This window comes from Chaetodon trifascialis, chromosome 2 (assembly GCF_039877785.1).
Source record: "Chaetodon trifascialis isolate fChaTrf1 chromosome 2, fChaTrf1.hap1, whole genome shotgun sequence".
Taxonomy (NCBI): Eukaryota; Metazoa; Chordata; class Actinopteri; order Chaetodontiformes; family Chaetodontidae; genus Chaetodon; species Chaetodon trifascialis.
The window spans coordinates 945,753-966,719 of record NC_092057.1 but is presented as its reverse complement, the minus strand read 5'-3'; the positions used below and the strand labels follow the sequence as shown (position 1 = coordinate 966,719).

Sequence of the window (20,967 nt, the reverse complement as noted above, 5' to 3'; positions counted from 1 at the left end):
CTCTCTTTTCCACTGATTGAAAGTCATCGACCTTGAAATCCAGCATCAAAATCTAAAGGCATAAAAGCTGTTATGAAGATGAAACATGTATGTATTCAATATTATTCTCTGTTTTCTCTTTGTCCTTTGTCCTTCTCGATGCTCCCTTTTGTTATTCTGCCGGTTTCACATGTTTTTTCTTTCCTCTGATTTCTCAGGCTTAGCGGTGTCCTTCACATCACACAAAAATAACACACAACACATTTCTCAAAACAAGACAAAAAGAAAATATGTAAAAAACGTATAAAGGTTTGATGCGGGACGTGGACGTGGACGTGGACATGGACGTGGACGTGGACGTGGACGTGGACGTGGACGTGGACGTGGACGTGGACGTGGACGTGGACGTGGACGTGGACGTGGACGTGGACAGGTTGCATGAGCACAAATGTTTTTATCTGAGCATCAAGGTTCATTTTTGGCCTTGCAAATAGTTATTTAACAAAGCAACTGCAGCTCAGAGTTCATGATGAAGATGGCCATGATGAATAATAATCCGAATCACAAAAAGAACTTTACTGCTTTAAGGCAACAGACAAAGCATCTTAAACGTGCTCTGGATTAAATCACAGCTGCTGCTGAGCTTTTATTTCAACTGATACATCGTGATGTAAACTGAGCGAACGCCTTCTGCCGCGATCATTGAAAGCTCCGACAGAAGTAAGTGAACCTTTAGTGAGGATTGTTCTGTCAAACTGTGTTTTCTTGGCTCTTGAACCAAAGTTACCAACCAAAACATTTCATGGAGTAATCTTGACAACAACAACAACAACAACACAACACTGCTGAGAGGAGGAGGCAGCGGGGTCGAGGTGAAGCTGTGTCCTTCTGCTGGTTGCATGCAGAGCGGTACAGATGACAACAGAAGAGGGCGAGAAGAAGGACAGAATGACTGTTATGTGATCTGTTTGCCTTTCCAGGGTTAGATTAGATAATCCACTCTAATCCAGAGCAGTCATTGTTTCAAATGAGTCCAGATGCTCGTGGTGGTATTTCAGACCGGGTTATTCCAGCAGCCTTGTGAGTCTAAATGTGCACAAGCCAGGTGTGTGTGTGTGTGTGTGTGTGTGTGTGTGTGTGTGTGTGTGTGTGTGTGTGTGTGTGTGTGTGTGTGTGTGTGTGTGTGTGTGTGTGTGTGTGTGTGTGTGTGTGTGTGACTGACTGACAATTCTGGGTCATAACTCTCCACCTGGGGATTCCACCCAGATGCTTCCAGCTGAATGTGGGTCGGATTGAGTGAGAGGGCTGATTAGTGAAGGATGGAAAAGGCTTTCACTCACAGGCAGCCTGATAGACAGTGCGGTTATTTTAGAACACACACACCTGCACACACACAGTGCTGAAGAGTAACTAAGTACATGTACTCAGGTACAGTATATGATACAATTATGAGGTATTTGCACTTGACTCTCACTGTTTTACTTCTACTCCACCACATCTCTCAAATATTTGTACTTTTCACTCTACTGAGCAAAATTTTACAAATAAATATTATCTGTAAAATATGCTCCGTTGTTATAGAACAAAGTGTTATATTTTGCAGTTAATTGAAGTAAAACTCAAACCCAATCAACAACAAAAAGTACTGCATATGAATGCATCAAACACAATGGTCCAATGATATAATGCTATAACACAGACAGAGACCGTTCTGCAGAATGAATAAGTTCATTATTGTTGCCAATACTGATCAGAATCACCATCAGGTTTATTACCAAGCTGGTTTTCACATACATGGATTTACCTTGATATTTTGTGCATAACAATAAACAGAGAGCGGGAAAAGAAAAAAAAGTACAGCTATAGTCAAGAATCATAATTTTAAAGTAGAAAAAGTCACAATAAAAGCACGAAAAGTATATTTCAAAAATGTTATCTGTGTTAAAGTTGTTGTGTGTCGTGTACTGTAGCTGGATAGGCTTTCACTTGATTGACAAACTCTGAACCAATACGGACGGAGCTACGCTTTAGTGGGCGGGGTTTTCCTTGTACGGACATCAGTTGTTTAAAATGTCTCCCTAACAACCGAACTGGAAGTCAAACAGCAGAAGTTTTCGCTGGACAAAGGCCTCGTAAGTGACTCATATGTATGTATTCTCGTCTATCACTCCGTATTTATTGACTGTCGACAACACATTGTAGCTCGCAACATTACGACAACTGATTGAAATCAGTCGATTTTGAGGGAGAAAACATCAACCGGTAGCACCAGTTGTTTGCTATCAAACAAGCTAGGCTAAGTGGCTATCTGTTAAAACCTGTTCGCTAGTTACGATCATTAAACTGATGAAGCCTGCTTATGTTTACGGACCAGCCGTAATGTGCGATGTGTGTCGATGTCGTCTGAAGGGGAAACTGCCTGTTCTGGTGTCAGCTCTGATGAGATACTTGTTGTAGCTAGCTAGCAACGGCTAAGTGGCTTTTAGCTAGTGAGGCTCGTCTCCAGAGTGTTGTTAGCCACAGCTGGGAGCTGCTGTGCTACACGGGACTGTCCGTGCTCCTCATGAAACGCGTTTCCCTCACTCAGTTTGGACTAAGGCTGTCTAAGTAGGCAGGCTCATTTTAACGTGCTAAATGTTCCTTTGCAGGAGTCGGAATGGCTGGGACTGGCGAGGGAAAGAAGGAGGAGGCCGACTACAAGAGACTGCACAGCTTCCCTCTCATCAGGGTAGGACAGCAGCGGGACGGTGGCTCTGTGGGCAGGACATGAGCGTCCTGACGGGGGTCGGGAGCAGCCCACCTTCCAATGACAACATCCAAATTACATTTTGTTTGTCTTCCTTTGCTGTGTGGACTGTAAACTTCAGGCTGCTGGGGCTCAGCAGGCACACTCATGTATTAGTCTCATGAGATGTAAAAGCAGAGATCTGTGTTCCTTTCATGAGGCGAAGGCCTACACTGTGTGTCCACTCGTACAACTTCACTAAGTCAATCATGATGGCTCTGAAGCTTCAAAGCCATGGATTTGATCATAGTCAAGCATTTAAATTCTTTGAAGACATCCTCATGTTATTAGATTCAAGAGCCTCCTTTCGCTGTCAGGACACATGCTGCTTCACAAGACCCAGTCTGGTGTGTAAAGGTGTTCATACTTTACAGACAGCAAAGCACGCAGACAGAATCTACTCTACAGATCAGCGACGGTGTGACTGCAGGATGAATCTGAGTGGAGGCACATTCATCGCTCTTCTCCACGACACGCAGTTCATCAGTCATATAAATTGAACATTGGCACCACCGTGGTTGACAGTGCAGGTCTGAAAATCACATTGTGGATAATCACAGACCAGCTGTGTTTGGCCTTGTGCTTCAGGCTGCGTTACGCTTGAGCAGACGACGTCTCGTCCGGTTGCGGCGTCAGAAATCAGAGTGTTTACTAGTCAGAGTAAAGTTAGAGTGAAGTACTGCCTTCATATGAGGAGAGGAGATGTGGTGTTAAAATATGGGCATAACTGCGCAGAACCCTAAAAAAAGAGAGAGTTTTTAAATAGAACGATATATGGAAATTTAATTTTAGTCTATTTTAACTCAAGTCAGGCTTTGGAGGAATTCTTCTCAGTCGACATTTTGGCTGAAGGGATTTGAATATGTGTCCACATGAGTCTGAAAAGCAGCAGTTTTATTATTTCCACGTGGGACGAGTACACCCCAGCCTCTCTGCCGTCTGTAAGACGTGTTCAGTGTGCTGCAGGCATCGAGTGACGCAACGCGCCTTCTGCGTGTTACACTGGTGATTGCAGCGTATTGCAAACTGCTTTGCTTTTACTCTGATTTTGAAGTTTGTCTTAAATTGTTTTAAATATCTAAAGTGTGAATGCCTGTTTCGTGTTGTCCAGAGCTCATTCACAAGCTTGTATGTAACAAACAGAAAACGTCTGTGTTTGTCTTCAGCACACAGACATGCCGGAGGAGATGAGGGTTGAGACCATGGAGCTCTGTGTTACAGCCTGCGAGAAGTTTGCCACCAACAATGAGGTAAGTGTACGCTGTTTATTTAGTCGCTTGGTTGGGAATTAATCTATTCTTGCCATGCTTTCTGTGTGTATTTAATGGCTTTTGCAAGGGAATTAAATCACCCCCTTGACAGTGGTATTGTGTCAGACTTTGTGCTCTTTGCTCTGTGAGTCTTATTCTCGATATAACAAGGTCACAGTCTTTGTCGGTTGACGTTTTTTGTCGTCACTGTGTTTCCCAGAGTGCTGCGAAGATGATCAAGGAGTCCATGGACAAGAAATTCGGCAGCTCGTGGCACGTGGTGATCGGCGAAGGCTTCGGCTTCGAGGTCACGCACGAAGTGAAGAACCTGCTCTACATGTTCTTCGGAGGGAGTCTGGCCGTGTGTGTGTGGAAGTGCTCGTAGCACCTCCTCGCTGTCCCTCCACCCCTCTGACGTGGTCACTGGGCTGCGAATGAGCACCAGCTACCAGCCTGACGCTGGTTACACTTAAGTTGCGGCAGGTTAGTTTGACCACGCTGCCAGCCACCGTGGCAGATAATGAACCTTCCTTTGGAGATCTTGTCCAGTTTGAAAGTGAAGCTGACAGGAAGAAGAGTTGAAAGGGAATTCTGAGTGCGGCAGTCACTTTGGCTGGCAGGCATAAAAATAGCTTTCTGCCTCATCTGTCACTTCCTTTTTCTCCTTGTTTTCTACACTCCGTCTGTCTCTGAAGCCGTATCCGCGGTCTGAAACATTTGTGAGCGTGCATGTGCAAGTACGTGAGCTCAACTTTTACAAACAATGCAGCCAGCCAGGGTCTCCAAAGTCCTTTATCCTCATCCTCTTCAGGGAGCGCGTGTGTGTGCGTTTATATGTTGGTGTGTGCTGGACACACACACTTTTTTGAAATAACATTTCACGTCACCTTCCTCGCAGTTTGTGCCGCAGTGAACTGTCCACGCCACCGTAACTTTCACACCAGTCTTTCTCTATCTCTTTCTCTCGACCGCACTAGTCTTTCAATAAAATTTTTAATATTTTTTATGTGTACATATTTTGATGCGACTTGAAAAACTTCTTTTTAAAGACCAGTGTCATCTTCTTACAACTGAAGGCTCAGAAGCTCCTGAGCCAAGCAAACACTAAACCCGATCCACCTTTCCTCCCTGTGAAGGTGTTTGTAATAACCCCCCTCCCCCCGCTGGGTGATATTAGCAGTGTGATTGTTTTCATGTTGATGCCGGTTCTAATGATCCAGTGCAATGGATCATTTTGTGTGAACTGACCTGATTGTACAATAAACTCTGACATGTGGTGAAATAGGTGCTTAAACGGCAGTCTGTGTTCTTCATGATATCTGTTAGAGCCTGGAGGCATTCGGTTACATTCATTATGTTTTAGGTCAAATTCATCATAAGTAAATGCAGTTTTTGTAACCCCAGCAGGGAAACTGACGTTGCGGGTGTGATTTGCCTTGTTTGGGTACAGATATACAGCCATTAGTGACTCCACCAGCACCGCTAAGACTCAAATGACAATATATTTTGAATTCATATACCTGATTTTAATATGGTCGAAAAGAGTAAAAGTCAAAGCTTCACACAGGAATAACATCCCCACAACTGCCTTTAAAGGCTTTTTATAAATAAGGTAGACGCAGAGGAGAAGACTAACAAAGATGCTTCCAAAAATACCTGACAAGGCTTCAACAAGGCTTCAACAAGGGCCTCCGTTCATAAGGAAACAGAAAAAAGGGTAAATGATGAGGTGTGTGGGGCTTGTCAGAGTGGATGATGAAGATGATGTGAGGCAGGTTTTCCCACAGAAACTGGATAAAGTTGTGCTGCTTTAAAAATTTGGAGAAAATATTTTGGGAAAAACTTTCTCAAACCGTCAGTTTTGCTTAAATGTGTTATTGAAACCAACAAGCAGAGTTGCCGTCAGCCAGTTCTGCTCTGTGGTTCCAATGAGGGAAACTCGGCTTTAAGTGCATCAGTGCAGCAGTTAAAACAATCCGTCCCACCGAAACCTCGTCTTGGCACGACTGACTGAGCTGTGTGGAGAGAAGAGAACAAATGATGAGCAAAATAAAAGAATACTCTCTGGCACGATGTCAACACTTACATTAAACCTTTCTCATTTCAGGATGCTTAAAATCAGACAATGAAAGGTGCAGTGTGAAGGATTTAGGAGGATTATAACGTTCATAATTGGTGTATAATCACCAGAAAATAAGAATCATGTTTTTGTTACCTTTGAATGAGCTCTTGCATCCATCTTATATCGATCTAATATCTATCCGTATTGCACTCATCCAATACCTATGAGCACATATTAGCCTGCATGAGTGATAAAGCACATTTCAAGGGAATATTGAGCTTCATATGAGACTCTTAGATGGACAAAACGCACGTCAAATGTCCTTTATTTGTATTTGAGTCATTTAACCTCAGTATTTAAACTTCAGGCTAACAGAAGACAAGTCTGTCATTATCACTTTGCTGCATTGATATATGTAAACTTGTATATATGTGCATTCATATGTGTATCTGATTTGTGTATGTGTGCACCCCTGACCCCAAAGTAACCCCCACTTTCAATCCTCATGCCCCATGAGCCCTAAACTCTACTAATCTTATGTCCAGTGTTAAACTTGGGTCTAAAGTCAACCACAGTCAGAATATTAAGTGTGTAAAAAGTGATTATTATGATGTCATGAGTGAAACGTGTATACACAGTATGTAAATGATAGTCCACAGCTGACCATGAGGACAACACGAGGGCGAGGGCGTTTTGACCCCGCAGTGGAGGGAGGGAGACAGCAATTATTGACAGATGAGCGCAGTCAGCCCACGTCCACCTCAGCGTCTGTGTACCCAAACACCATGACCCTGAACCAGGTCAGTCTGCGCTCTGGACTCACAAACCAGACCACCCTCGTCAGCCCTCTTCCTCACCTTTTCCCTTCTGGTCACACTTGTCACGAGCATTAAAAAATATTTTCCTGTGCATGAAATAATCAGTGCTGATGTCACAAGTTGACTTTGTATTAACCCTCTTTGACGCTAACAGACAGCGCCTCCTGTTGCTTCCTGTAACGTCTCTGTAGACTGTCCTGAAAGTCCTGAAACTGCCTGAAAAGTGAGTAATAAGCTCTGGCTTTCTTTGTCTAAAACTCAACATGGTTTGACACACAGTTCAAATTTCCAGCATGATAAACCAGAAACTGAGGCTTTGTTCATGTCACCACCTAAAGCCTGACTTCAGTCTTTGACATTTACATTTTGCTAACTATAGTGTCATTTGAGTTAGCATTGCCTTAGCCAGACGCTGAACATGTTTTAAGGATTAATAACATTTGAGGAATTCAGTCAATGTGATGCCATCGTCTGGGCAGGCGTCACCGGGGACCACTCTGTTATCTCAAAGCTTAAACAGTGGAGGAGAGTCCTTCTGTCCATATGCTTTTAATCAGGGACAACACGTGAATACAGTTAACTACCAACTCTAGACCACAAGGACCAGAGCTGTTCAGACTGTCCTAAATCTGAACGCAAACAACCATAATGTTCATTTCCTTCAGTTTCAGTGAGCCTGAATCAGACTTAGAGAAGGAGGTTACGGAGAGACAACCAGTGACTGTTCGCTTTTCAGTGTCTTTGTTTCATTGCATCCTGTTTCATTATGAGTTAATGACTCACTGGAAAGCTTTCTCTAAAGAGACGGAGGCAGTCGTTAACCAGTTGATAGCTAATTCTGCTGCAACACTGACAGGTGCTACGGCCGTCCTTGTGATGTTGCCAGAGAGTTCTTGAAAGGAGTTTTGGCAGTCATATCGCTCTCAATGACACAAATGAGTTCATAACATTTTCCATGTTGATAAGCAGCCACTGGCCAACAAATCTCTTGTCATTCCTCAATCCCGTAAACATGTCCCCGTGTTGACCGAAATGGATTCGATGGGGATACATCTGGATTTGTGTGGTTTTAATATACTGATAACTCTCACCCGAACTCACCCGGTTGGCCTGTTTCATTCTGCAATCATTGGAACAGCCCTGTGATTAATCCGATGGGCCTTGTCAGTAAACATGGTTCCACCCTGTGATGCAGCTCATTCATTATTCACCTCAGACGCTCTTTATATATCTCCTCCCTCTCCCCGTGTTTCCTCAACGTTGTTAAATATTCATACAAAGAGGCACAGAGTCACACTAAAGGCTCTGCTAGTTTGCTCAGTCTAAACACTGGAATTGTCTCCCTGGTGGAGAGGAGGCTCATTATGCTGCCGGAGGCTCACATGAATTTTCAGTGAGGTTGGGGTCACATTAACACAAGAGGAAGGTGTTGAATGTCATATCCTGCGTGCCGTGCTGCTGGATGTTATTGCCCGGGGATCTCCTGCGAGTCAAACACGACCAGGACACATCTTCTTCTGATGTTCTGTCGAGCCGCGCCGCATTTGCTCAACCTTTGTCAAGCTGTCACATGACTAAGCTCTTTAAAAGCAGGTGTAGGTGACTGCATTCAGATGGTCACCGTGAGACATAAAGAATGGACGATGAACGTTTTGTTCATCACCAAATGTGACCTTTAACAATCATTTCTGCACGTATTGATAAAAAAGTTATGGCAGTAAGTTGTCCTCTCAGCTGCTGCGTTCTTTCCAGCTCAACCACAACATCACAGCTTGTAGCACCGGTTTTTACAGCTGTGTTAGGGTTCAGGAGTTCGACTGCAGTTTCGTGATACCACATTTATAAGTTTCCGAGCTTGAGGTGACGAAGGCTCAGCACACCATTAGTTCTTCTAGGCTCTTTTCGGTCTGTTCAGCTTCTGCTAGTGCTGTTAATGTTAAACATGCATTAATGATTTTTTTTTTCATTGCTTAAAGGCAGCTGAACAAGCTGTAGACACACTGAAACACTATCCTCTCGTGAAGTTATTTGGCAGAATGCATTAGCAAACAGTCGCCTATTTGCATATCCAGCAGACATGGGACAAGATTAGCATTCAGTCATGTTTCTGCCCACCTGACCAAGTCCAGTCTTTCCCTCCTGAGGGAATTATCTGACTCTTGAGCTGAAAAATGCTCCATCTTGTTATCCAGCTAGTCTGTCTTTGTCTGTCTTTTGGTGCTGTGCAGATTGCGTTTACTAGAACTTTATTGCTGAAATCAGCTGCCTGCTGCAGAGCAATGACTAACTGTGGGAAAAGGCATGGCTGTCATCTGGTCCAATGTGCACCAAAACACTGATTACTGCAGCTCTGAGTTCGTCTAGTTGTTCAGCTGCTGCTGCTGCTGGCAGCTTCAGCTACCACTGAGGATGTAGAAGTCATGTCCTCTGTCTTCATTCCTGGGAATTGCATTTTCTAATTTAAAGTTAGTTTAAAGTTAGTTCATATAATGAATTTTGAAGAGCAGAAACCACATCTTTAGACGCAGAGCCACTTAAAGTTCCCTGTGTTCAGCCTTTTTTCAGGTCCAGCCTGCAGTGGTGGTGGCTGCTTTCACATCGCGTGTTACACCAACCGGCAGCAGAGAAATGGAGTTTTCTAATTGTGGAAATGCCGCTGATTAGTACTTCAGCTGTTGATGTTGAACTTCAAACATGGTTTTGTGCCATCACACTGTGTCCTCATTCGAAGCATCTCTGTGCTGGAAAAGCTGGAGTGCTGTATCTTAGCAACCTCCTACCACCTGCAGTGACGGGTGGAGGGAAGGTTGGCGCCTCCCTGAGTGTGTGTGTGTGTGTGTGTGTGTGTGTGTGTGTGTGTGTGTGTGTGTGTGTGTGTGTGTGTGTGTGTGTGTGTGTGTGAGAGAGAGAGAGACACACAGGAAGTAACAGAGAGAAGACATCTGTGGGGGATTGAAGATGTAGTGACTGACTGACAACTGATAGAATTCAAAAGATGATACCGGAAAAAGAGGCTTTGTGATAGAGAGAAAGTGGGTTTTTGAGAAGGTAATGAGTGAAAATTCACAGATTTCAGTGGTCGCTCAAGGATACAGAGAGTTAGAGAGGAGCAGAGCGGGAGAAGAGTGTGTCGGGCAGCCGCTGGTTAGAGATGGAGGGTGACAGAGGACAGCCAAAGAGAGGGAGGGATGCATTTTTCATCTGAACGTCGCTATTGGGCTTTTTTTATTATCGAGAAATGAGAAAAACAGTCGGGTTTTAATAAGAGTGTGTGTCGTGAGGCAGCTCCCATCTTGACCATCTGTGTGTTTCATTTGCTCATTTCCACACTGAAATAAAAGGGAGACCCTAAGTTTTGGGAAAGTGGAGGAGGCTGCTGAAAGAAAGCAAGAGCAAAGAAGCAGAGTGGGATGAAAGGCGAGCGGCGAGTGAGGATGTGTGGATGAAGCTTGAAACAGCTTGTTTATAATACATCAGTGGAGGACAGAGACACAGAGAGTGCATTAGACAAAAACAGAGACACTTAGCAAAAAGCAAAAATGCCCAGGGGGCTGGAAGGTGAGCCGGACAAGAAACACAAATCAAAAGATTAGGGAAAGATGCGGAGATGACAGGTGATGGTTACTTCGTATCTTCTGATTGATAACTCATCACCTTGCCCAAAGCTGAAGATATCCTTGAGAACTTTTTTTGTCTCACTTGTAATATTTGGCAACTAAAGTAAGAAAGTAAATAAATAAATGAAATTACAAATTATATCTGGATCGTGTCTCAGAGAGCCAAAGTATGATGTGCACATTAATTCTAGGGCCGTTGACAACCTTGAAAATCGTTTAAAATATAAAGCAGTTCCACGGTCCATTAGGCTGACAAGGCTGCGAACCACAATTAAGTGAGCAGGAGGCACGAAAAGTTCAAGCACACACTAAATTTAATTTAAACAAGTCACAGATCCGTGGCGAGCATAATGCAGACACAGCAAAAATTAATTACAGTGTCAGAGTCAAATATTTCCTTCACCGAGAAAACAACGGGGTGGTCTTTCTTTCTCTCTTTAAAGTGTCCTTGTGTATTCAAGAAAAGCACTTCAGATCTCATTTATTATCACTATCAGTATTGTTAGAGATTCTTGGCTCACAGTACTTCATAGTCAATGGTAGCTGCCACCCTGTGGGAAAAACATTAAATGAATAAGTGGAAAAAGGTGGGCTCACTGAATGGTTTGAAATGACACGGCTTCCAAATTAAACCACAAAATGCATCGTTCACACAGCAGTGACATCATATTTCTGTGTCCTCCAAAACCGTCACACTGGAAAAATATTTGTTATCATGTGACAACGCTGGGTAGTGTTTGGTTTGTAGATTTGGGTGAACGTAAGGATAAATTTAGGGGAACTTTGTTGTCGTAATTAGAAACGTGGTTATGGTTATGGACCAATCCTGATCCTGCGTTCACATCAACATGTTTCTCCAGAGGACCATCTAGTTTTATATACGATGGCCTTCACATTTAAACAGCGTGTTTGACTGCATCCTCCATCATGGAAACATCAAGCTAAGGAACATCCCTCCAGTAGAGTTTCAGAGACCTGGACGATTGATGTCATGGAGCACTGAGGCTGTTAGGGAGGACAGCGGTGGATCAACGTCTTTCTGACACTTAAAAATCTCAACAACTAAACGATGATAGTTTGGTCCTGATATTTCTGGTTCCCAAAGAATGAATCCAAACTGTGTGTTCAGGCAAAAGTCAGAATTTTAGATGCCGTGCATTTGCATAAAAACTCAGTGGAATAACTTCAGTGGGGGCAAATTGAGGCAAAGACTTTGCACTTGTCCCGGCGCTTTATGGATGTTGTGTTATTTGACAGACATACAGAGACATGAGGAAAAACGAGGGAAACTGGAGGAAAATAAAAAAACAAGTGGAGTCCCTGGTCTGGTCTGAGATCAGCCAGAGCCTGCAAGCACACAGGGTTTAGCTAGCTTTCAGCTAACATCGGTACAGTTGGTACGTTAGCTGCTCTGAGTGAATAAACACATGGTGCCTTCAGGTGGAGTTGGTTTTACCGTGTTCAGGAGAAGAGTTCAAGTTCAGGACCGCGAAAGTGGAAATTTTCTGAAAGCTCTGAGTTTACGAGTTGTGTTGGCTTGTGTTTGCAGAAATGGCGATGGAAGTTCATTTTTCAGTGGATGGGCAGTTAGCCTCTTTGTAATTTCAGCTGTATGGAGTTGTAATTCATAATTTTATGATGTCTGAGGATATTCCACGATCATTATGCCTTTCACATTTCCTGCATTAGTTTAAGCGTTGCTAGCTTGCTAAATTGTTAGCATTTGTGCCTTCTAGACGCTAACGGTCGCGTTCATGTAGCTGTTGCCTGGAGTTCACATGTCTTGTTGTCTGCTGCCATCATCAGGTTAAAATTTTTGTTTGTCCAATACTTTGATAAACCCAAACTGTACTTTGTGTTCAGTGCTAACTAGCAAATGTTACTACTATGCTAACACTGACTAGCTTGTAAATCAGCCTCAGTACAGCCTCACAGAGCGTTAGCATAGCTTAGGACTCACCCATCTGTAAATCACAGGCCATGGCTGCAGCCCAGTTGTTAATAGTGTTCAAAATAAGTTGTTAAAAACCCTTCTTATTTCCCAACATACGGCCCAAACAATTACAAAAACGTTCATTTAAAACCAGTGATGAAATTTCAGCTTCTCATTCTGTGTTGGTCTCTGTCAGCCCGTATTTCTGAAATATCACTGAACAGTACGTTTCTGCTGTATATCCACTGCGATATGTCCTTATCTGTGTTTGTTCTCTCATCACACAAAGAGAGAATCATATAACCACATGAATAATAAAAATTACACATACAAAAATACAATCTTCTTCCTTCAGTCTTCATAAGCTTTCGTTCCCACTGTGGGTTCCATACTGTTCATTTCATTTGCATCTATCTCATGTTGCAACCGTTAGCATCTATGTTTAATGAGGGCTGATAAATAATAAATGAATATGACCACCTGCATGAATACAGGAAAAGGCCAGCACTGAATCTGTTCAGTGCACTCTGCTGAGCTGATCGGGATGAGTTATTTTTAAGATAGGTGATCCTTCTCCTGGTCTACACACACCATATAGAGAGTCACAAGTGTGACGCATTCTGTTTATCTCGCTCAGATCATCACATGGATTGCTCTGTGTGAACACACACACACACACACACACACACACACACACACACACACACACACACACATTGAACATGTGATACATGCGCACACACAGACTTTAAAGAGCCATACTTCACAGACCCAGCGTATCCTGTGGGACTCTCCATGAAGTCTGAGGTGCCTGAATCAAAGTGCAAACACACTCAGAATATGAAACATCTGCCTTGATTCTGCCTATTTTCACAGTGCACTTTGGTGAAGTCTCTAACAGACTGCAAATCATTTACTGTTTATGCACATGCAGTGTATTTACACATAATGTATACACACACTGACGGTGACATGTTATTACCAAACTTTGTAATAATAACATTACTACAGACTGGATCTCTGCTCTCATTAGCTTTGTGTGGAGCAGTGTGCTTTGTACCACCATATTCACTGTGACAAGAGATGAGGCCATCATGTGACGTGTGTGGGAGGGTGCATCCAACAGCTGTTGGAGGTTTAGTGTTTCATACAAGCAGCAGATTGATGCAGTAAAGGTTGTACATTGTGGAAAACCTGTGGCATGAATTTCTGTGCTAAGCCAATTTTGATTGATGATAGATGTATGGATGTGCGTATGTCAAACCGTCAGCGTTAATGCAGAGTACGGATCATCCTGCATCTGCATCAAGTACATGTTCAAGTTTGTGGATCTGTGTGTGCTGACGTAGGTCTGACTGGAGGGTTTAACAGTCCTGGCTGTCATAAGTGATCAGGCAGTTTGCCATTCCAGCACTTCATGTTTAGCATAAAATATACATTTACTTCTAAGTTTTAGTCTCTTTGTAAGTCAGACTGTGTTCTGAATTGACTGTCGGGGCGCAGCAGGTAGTGCGCGTGCCTCACAGCAAGAATGTCGCCGGTTCGATCCCCAGGTTGGTTTCTGTGTGAAGTTTGCATGTTCTTCCCGTGCATGCGTGGGTTCTCTCCGGCTTCCTCCCACAGACCAAAAACATGCTCGTTAGGTTGACTGGTGACTCTAAATTGTCCTTAGGTGTGAGTGTGAGCGTGAATGGTTGTATGTTTGTATATGTTGCCCTGCGATCGACTGGCGACCGGTTCAGGGTGTACCCCGCCTCTCGCCTGTCGACAGCTGGGATAGGCTCCAGCCTCCCACAACCCCGAAAGGGATAGTCGGGTATAGATGATGGATGGATGGACTCTGTAGAATAAGGTTCAATCTGATCGTCAGATACCTGCCGTACAAATGAGACTGTAGGAGTGGTAGGAGCTGAATTTTGAAAGGCCTACCTGATGAATGCACCGACAAAAGGACAGATAAGACAGATGAACTGGCAGAGAAGGACTGAGTTTAAAAGAGAGAGAGAGAGTAAACACATTGATCTGTGGCCAGATCACTTTAACCTGGCACTGGAGAAAAGTACAAAGAACTGGATGAAGGCTGCCTGGATACTGGATGGAGTCCTGTCTTATTCCACTGGGAAACAACGACAGCAGTGAGGTGACAGAGAGCATTTTAAAAGGAAGGAAACTGTGTGTAAGTTGCTTTTTGCTTCTCTCCATATGTCAGATAGTTTGTGAAAGGTCGTGTTAGACTGGGAGCAGGAGGGAGTAGACTGGCATGGCCGTGTGAAATGCGTCCTGAATGCCTTTATCATGTTCATATGTTGGCTATGGTTTGCCTGATACTCTTATTTTCATTTGTTTTTAATGCTCTGCACTCTCTAGCTTTCCTCATATTTTCCTGACATGTTTTTAAAAATCTTTTACACCACATTTTCCCCTCTCTCACCCTTCAGGTGCTCACCTCTCCTGACCCTCTCTCACCATCCTCTCAGTAGGATGATGTGGCGTATTCGCAGTCGCTCCAGGACAATCTGTCTGTCCTTGGCCTTCATCACCGTTTTCCTCTACCTCCTCCTGGCGCTTGTCTCTCTTCCCATTCACCACCAGCCCTGTGAACCCCTGCAGCCTCCCAGGACACACGTCCTGCGAGACCTGGCACAGACCAACTACACCTCTGTGCGGATGAGTGGTCCAGCTGGGCCACCGACCGATACAACACATGGAGATTCTTCCAATAAAGATGCCAAAAAGGATGCCAAAGGCCATGTGCGAACACTTTCTGACGTCGTCTTATCGGTGAAAGAAGGTAAAAAAGCCTCACTGAGCGTTGTGGGTCCCAATGCCGCCAGCCAAGCTGAATCTGTGGAGTCTGGGCTGTCAAAGCTGGAGGCGCTGTTTGACCATCCTCTTTACAACGTGCCCAGCCCTCCTGTCCCTGAAGAGGACTGGCTGTTGAAAGTGAAATCAAAGGTCAAGGCTAGTGAGCAGAGCTCCCAGATGTGGTCAGTATATACAGTTAGTGTGCAAAATACTGTTTGTGTGTGTGATTTCTCCTTTCACATCATCATCATCATCATCATCATCATCATTCTCACAATCAAGAAATACCTTCCCCTAAACCACTTTAATTAACTAAACAGACGTCTGTTTGCATTGTTTAACTTATCTCGTTATCTTTCAGTTGCCGTATTGAATTCATTACCACTTTATGTCTGTAAGGGCTGTTAAATTCAACACCTTGCTACCTGGGACATATAACCCCAACACAAATCTGAAGCAAGTAAAAGCTGTAATATTATATTTGGTTTCTTTGCATTTTCCTCTGAAGTACAAGTATATGTACAGTACATGCAAGATTTCCAGCAGATGGGCCAGACTGCAGGGAGCTAGCATGATCTCCTGTTAACAAGGCTTATTTATATTAGTCACAGTGCCTCTGCTCCAGGTTATTCGTGTAGAGCATTTCATGCACTTGGGCAAGTCAAAGTGCTTTATAGAGTAAAGAAAATACCCTAAAGGTGAAAGTTTACTATTAAATACTGCAACAGTACAGACAAAGGTCAAAATACGTCAAACTGGTGCCAATCAGGTGAAATAGAAAGATAAAAGATCACAACAAGTACTGCAGTTCAGATGCCAGCTATTTAAAAGCTAAGCCGAAAACATGAGCTCCAGCTGTTGCAGGGCATGATTGGCAGTGCACAACAGGAAAGTTTCAGCTCTGACTTTAAAGTGATCAGAGTCTCTTATCATCTAGGAAGTTGTTCCAGGTTTGTGCTGCAGAATAACAATGCAGTGGCGTCTCTGCGGGCACGTATGGAGCTATTGTATGTTCTTGGTCAATGTATGTTGTCAAGCGTCTAAACACAGCCAGGGAGTATGACAGCCTCCTTGGAAGGCTTCGAATGCTTTTCAATGGCATCTCTCCAGTGGTTTTCACCTCCTCAACACAATCCGTAGTTTCTACAGCCATCTGTAGTTCCTATTAACGCTGACACTAACAATTAACCTAGCACGGCATCTTCAGAAATCCAACAACCCCAAACCCAAAGAGATTCACTTTTCAATTATAAAAAAGCTGCGAATGTTCACATTTAGAAGCTTTAGAAAACTATTTTCCTGACGCTTGACTGAATCATCATTTGTTGTAAGTGAATTCGTCAATTGGCTGTTTTATATGTAAATTTTTTCAGTAATACTGCTGCACAAATGAGCAATCCCTTGTCTGGCAAAGAAACGTCCGGTGCCAGTGTCAGTGTCAGTATCACAGAGTGGATCTGAGAGATCAACGTCACGCTGACACACTCGTCTTTGTCCCGTCACTCTCACCTCCTTATCTATGCAGGGTGAGCGCCAGTCAGGAGGGCTACGAGGACGTCCAGTGGAACAGCAACAGCAGCAGCCATCCTCCTTGGCTGCGCTTCCACCTGGGCATCTCCCGCTGGCAGCTGTACCCCCATCGTGACCCCAACATGGAGGCGCTGGCCGAGCAGCTCGCCACGCACAACATCGTCAGTGCAGGTAAGACACAAAACGTCTGAGCTGCGTTCTCGGTCAGGTAGATAGATGTGGAGCGATGTTCACTTTCTGTATCAGTTTTACACCAACAACACACTGATCACGCATGAAGAAGAGGTGTCAGACGAGGTAAGGCGAGATGTTTTTGTGGACAGTCTGACTCACTTTAGAAGGTGACTCAATGAGCCTCTTGAATAAATAAGTGCACTAAAGGTTTTCGTAGGACGGCAAACAAGGTGTCTCAAAAAGGAGCAGATCTGTCAGAACCAATGCTGACTTTTACCCTCAGTCGTGGAAAAGGTGGGTGGGCGTCAGGCAGGGAGAGGGCAGGTGAAGGTCGAGGGGAGGGCTGTTGTGATAGTGTGACACCTGAGGCTGAAGGTAAGACTTTCAGTGTAGATTCACCTTGAAGTTCTCCTGAAGTGAAAGCTACCGTGAAGCCGTGAAGAGCCTTGGGGGCTCAGCAGAGGATGGGCAGGAGTCACTGCCATGTAGCAAACACCTCAGCGTCAACCAATCACGTTTCTCCTCACTAACCTTGAGCGGTGCCTCTAAAGCGACTGCTTTAGCTGAACTTGACAATCTACTGCTGTGAGGACATTTTGGTGCCTGGGCCTCAGCATGAAAAATGATCATTTAAGATTTGGTGGTTAGAATCTGGGCTCGGGTTAGAAAGATGGAAAACTGAGTTCTGTAATTGAAAATATGAAACATTTCCTTTACCCCAAAATAATGGTTGGAAAACCTTCCTTCCACTGCTCCAATAATGCATAAATTCAGTCAGAGCTCAAACAGTATCCAAACAAAGCAGAAATATCAGCTAAATCATGTCGTCTTTTAATTTTATCCTGCAAAGCCAGGAAGGTGTAGCCTCTTTTCTAACCCACCACCAAGAAAACTGTGTTATCAGACCTCCTCCAAGACCCCATTCAATAGCAATATGTGTCTGAAGGAGACTAAGCTAACATTAGACACCAGACGAGCACGGCTGACAAGGACGTGTTCTATTGTTTATGACTTTCACTTTTAAGTTGTAAGAGGAATAATGTATTATTTCATCTTCCAAAGGTGATGCAGCCTTGTTTTAACAGGTAGCAGTATAAATAATCACCGTGTTTGGGATGGCATATGGTCGGACCTTCACTCAACCTTGAAAAAGTACATGTAGCTTGAAAGCACAAGACCTTAAATGAAACTTGATTAAATCAGTCATTACATGTTTACCGTGTTCGTGTCTATACAGAACATACTGTACAGCCCAGTGTGAGACTGACTATACTCAAAGGACATGAACCATGTGCATCTAAAGGGTGCCTCTTTAGAGGTGGTGGCTTGCCTCCTGCTTGCTTCCTTCTTGCCTCCTGCCATAATGAAAATGTAGAAAGAAGTCCAGCCAAAAAGGAGAAAAACATTTGCAGGTAAAAAAATGAAGACAAAAGATATGAATGGATGTGATACACAGAAGGACAAATGCTCGTGACTCACTGTCCCTAATGTCTGTGCTAATATCATGTTATATCATGAAGGCTGGTAACACTCATGGGAATGATGCAAGTAAGACAATGTCCTGCCAAAGACAGACAAAGCCATGTGTGTGTACATGTGTAAGAGAGATGACACAATGATGAGTGTCCACCAACCGAGCGACCCGTTGCTGCTGACGCACATGTTTTCTCTGTTATGTTTTGTTTGTGTGTGTGTGTGTGTGTGTGTGTGTGTGTGTGTGTGTGTGTGTGTGTGTGTGTGTGTGTGTGTGTGTGCGCGCGCGCTGTGTGCTTTGTTGCTATGGAAACATTCTCAGTATTGTTTTTCAGTGCAGAAGTCTGGGGGGACACAACTGAAGCTGGTGATGTCATTTCCCAACTATGGACAAGCCATGTTCAAACCCATGAAGTGAGTGCCCAACACATTGCTCATAACACAGAGGATGTTTACGATCCAAGGAAGATTAAAACCTCAGCTGTCTTCAAGTCAACCCAATAACTCACGAGGGGAAACTGAAGATGCAAAAAGAGGGATTTTAAAGCCTGCAGACTGAGAAATGCATCGGCTGAGTAAATATTAGGAGGAATAGTACCAAATATTGCGGACTCTCAAGTGTCGTGGAGTTTCTGGGGAGCAGAAACGGCTTCACGGCTCTTATGTGCTTGTTCAAGGAAAGAGAAAACACATAGGTGTCTTTACTGGATGTAAATATGCAGTTGATTAGTGAATTATGTGCTGCAGTTTGATTTTGCCTCTCCCTGGCAGGCAGCAGAGAGACGAGGAAACCAATTATAACCTCTACTACTTCTCAGACTTTGAGAGACACAATGCAGAAATCGCTGCTTTTCACCTGGACAGGTACTAAGTCCATTTTTTTTCAAGACACAGGACAACGCTGCTAGGTTTTGAGTGAAATGGTGGATGAAAAGGCTACATAATGAGTACATGTTACACAACACCAAACTGTATTTTCTTCTCCGCTTCCTCCCTCTCTGGTTTTCTCTTTTCTTTTCTCTCCTTCCATCCTTCGTCCTCATCTCATACTTTCCTCCACTCCCTCTGCAGGATTTTGGGCTACAGGCGAATCCCTCCAGTGGTTGGGAGGCTGGTGGATGTGGTCAAGCAGATCAAAGACGTCACCACCGACCGCAAGCTGGCCCGAACCTTTTTCACCTCCCCTGGTGCTGCTCACACAATGCTCCATTATTCATTCAGCCTGCTGAAAATGCCCTTGTGTGTCAACTGATTATGAATCTCTTTTAATGTTCTTTCTTTCTTCAAATTCTCTCTGCTCACAACCACCCACAAACTCTTTTATCTCTATTTTTCCTGGCATTTTCATTTTCTCCCCTCCTCTCCTCTCGGTGCTCCTATGGCTCCCCCTAGTGGGTAACGTGTGTTTCTACGGCCAGTGCTCCTACTACTGCTCCACGGAGCACGCCGTGTGCGGCCGGCCCAGAGACCTGGAGGCCTCCTTGGCTGTCATGCTGCCTGATCTCTCCCTGGCCGCCCGAAGGTCCTGGAGGTCCCCCTGGAGACGCTCCTACAGCCGCAGCAAGCTGGCAAAGTCAGTGGGTGTCGGGGTCTTTAGTTGCAGGGGAACCAGGATGACATGAAGTGAGAGAGATGTTTAAGGCAGTTATGCCAAAGGCTGAATGATGTCTGTGTGTTTCAGGTGGGAGTCAGAACCAGACTACTGCTCTGCGGTGAGAAAGACCCCACCATACGACAAAGGCACGAGACTGGTGGACTTCATAGATCTGGTCATACTGGACTTCCTGATGAGTATGTTTATTATATTTTAAGAGGCCAAATTTCAGGAGTTATTGGAGTTGTTGGTGATCAGCTGGGCACACAGCGGAATATATTTTGCTTCGTAAGCTGTTTTGATGTTTTAGTGGTAAGAGATTTTTCATAGTAGACACTTCTTACACATCAAGAGCATTTAACAGCACGAGTCACTGATGCATTCGATTTATATTTCTATTAACTCCAGGGGTACAAGATCTGTGCTTTTGTTATAAGGAATCAAAATACATGTTGAGAAAAAGGTGAAAAATGATGATCACTTATAACATAATGTTCAGATCTTACTGCATTAAACCCAGAGGATGATGTGTTAAACCGTAAACCATAAACTCATTTCACATTTTCTGTTGCATGTACTCCACCACATGTGGAAATATTGTACGTTTTACTCCACTGCATATATGTGACAGCTGCAGTTACAGGTTACTTTTCTGCTGAAGATTATATACATAGAAAAAACACATGTAAAGATCATAAAAGACAACACAAATCAGTGGTTCTCTTTTCGGCTTTTGACAAACAAACAAAAAGCAAACAAACAAAAACAGCATTTTGGGGGCTGTTGATCACATTTCATGAATCCATTTTCCCTCTAAACTCCTCACATTTTATTTATTTCTGTTTGAAGCTCAAAAAGGGAAAATGTATTCAAACATATCCAACACTTGACAAATTGATATTAAGAGTATATCAGAACTTTATTTATTTATTTGTTTGTTTGTTTGT

At 43.7% G+C, this 20,967-nt stretch overlaps 2 protein-coding genes across 2 annotated transcripts in view; both read left to right on the top strand.

Moving 5' to 3' along the window:
* Window positions 1-2,036: 2,036 nt before the first annotated feature.
* LOC139344123 (dynein axonemal light chain 4) lies at window positions 2,037-5,301 on the top strand. The gene is made up of 4 exons (XM_070982072.1): window positions 2,037-2,111; window positions 2,628-2,707; window positions 3,931-4,014; window positions 4,235-5,301. Exons 2-4 carry the CDS (start codon window positions 2,636-2,638, stop codon window positions 4,397-4,399), a joined length of 321 nt encoding a protein of 106 aa, XP_070838173.1. The 5' UTR covers window positions 2,037-2,111; window positions 2,628-2,635; the 3' UTR covers window positions 4,400-5,301.
* A 9,624-nt stretch (window positions 5,302-14,925) lies between these two features.
* Window positions 14,926-20,967, top strand: part of LOC139349739 (extracellular serine/threonine protein kinase FAM20C-like) — a 32,012-nt gene continuing 25,970 nt past the window's right edge. Inside the window, exons 1-8 of the mRNA XM_070990720.1 lie at window positions 14,926-15,194; window positions 15,273-15,431; window positions 16,775-16,950; window positions 18,762-18,840; window positions 19,198-19,290; window positions 19,498-19,613; window positions 19,819-19,999; window positions 20,108-20,217. Of these exons, the coding sequence (XP_070846821.1) occupies window positions 14,926-15,194; window positions 15,273-15,431; window positions 16,775-16,950; window positions 18,762-18,840; window positions 19,198-19,290; window positions 19,498-19,613; window positions 19,819-19,999; window positions 20,108-20,217 (1,183 nt within the window). The remainder of the gene's footprint in view (window positions 15,195-15,272; window positions 15,432-16,774; window positions 16,951-18,761; window positions 18,841-19,197; window positions 19,291-19,497; window positions 19,614-19,818; window positions 20,000-20,107; window positions 20,218-20,967) is intronic.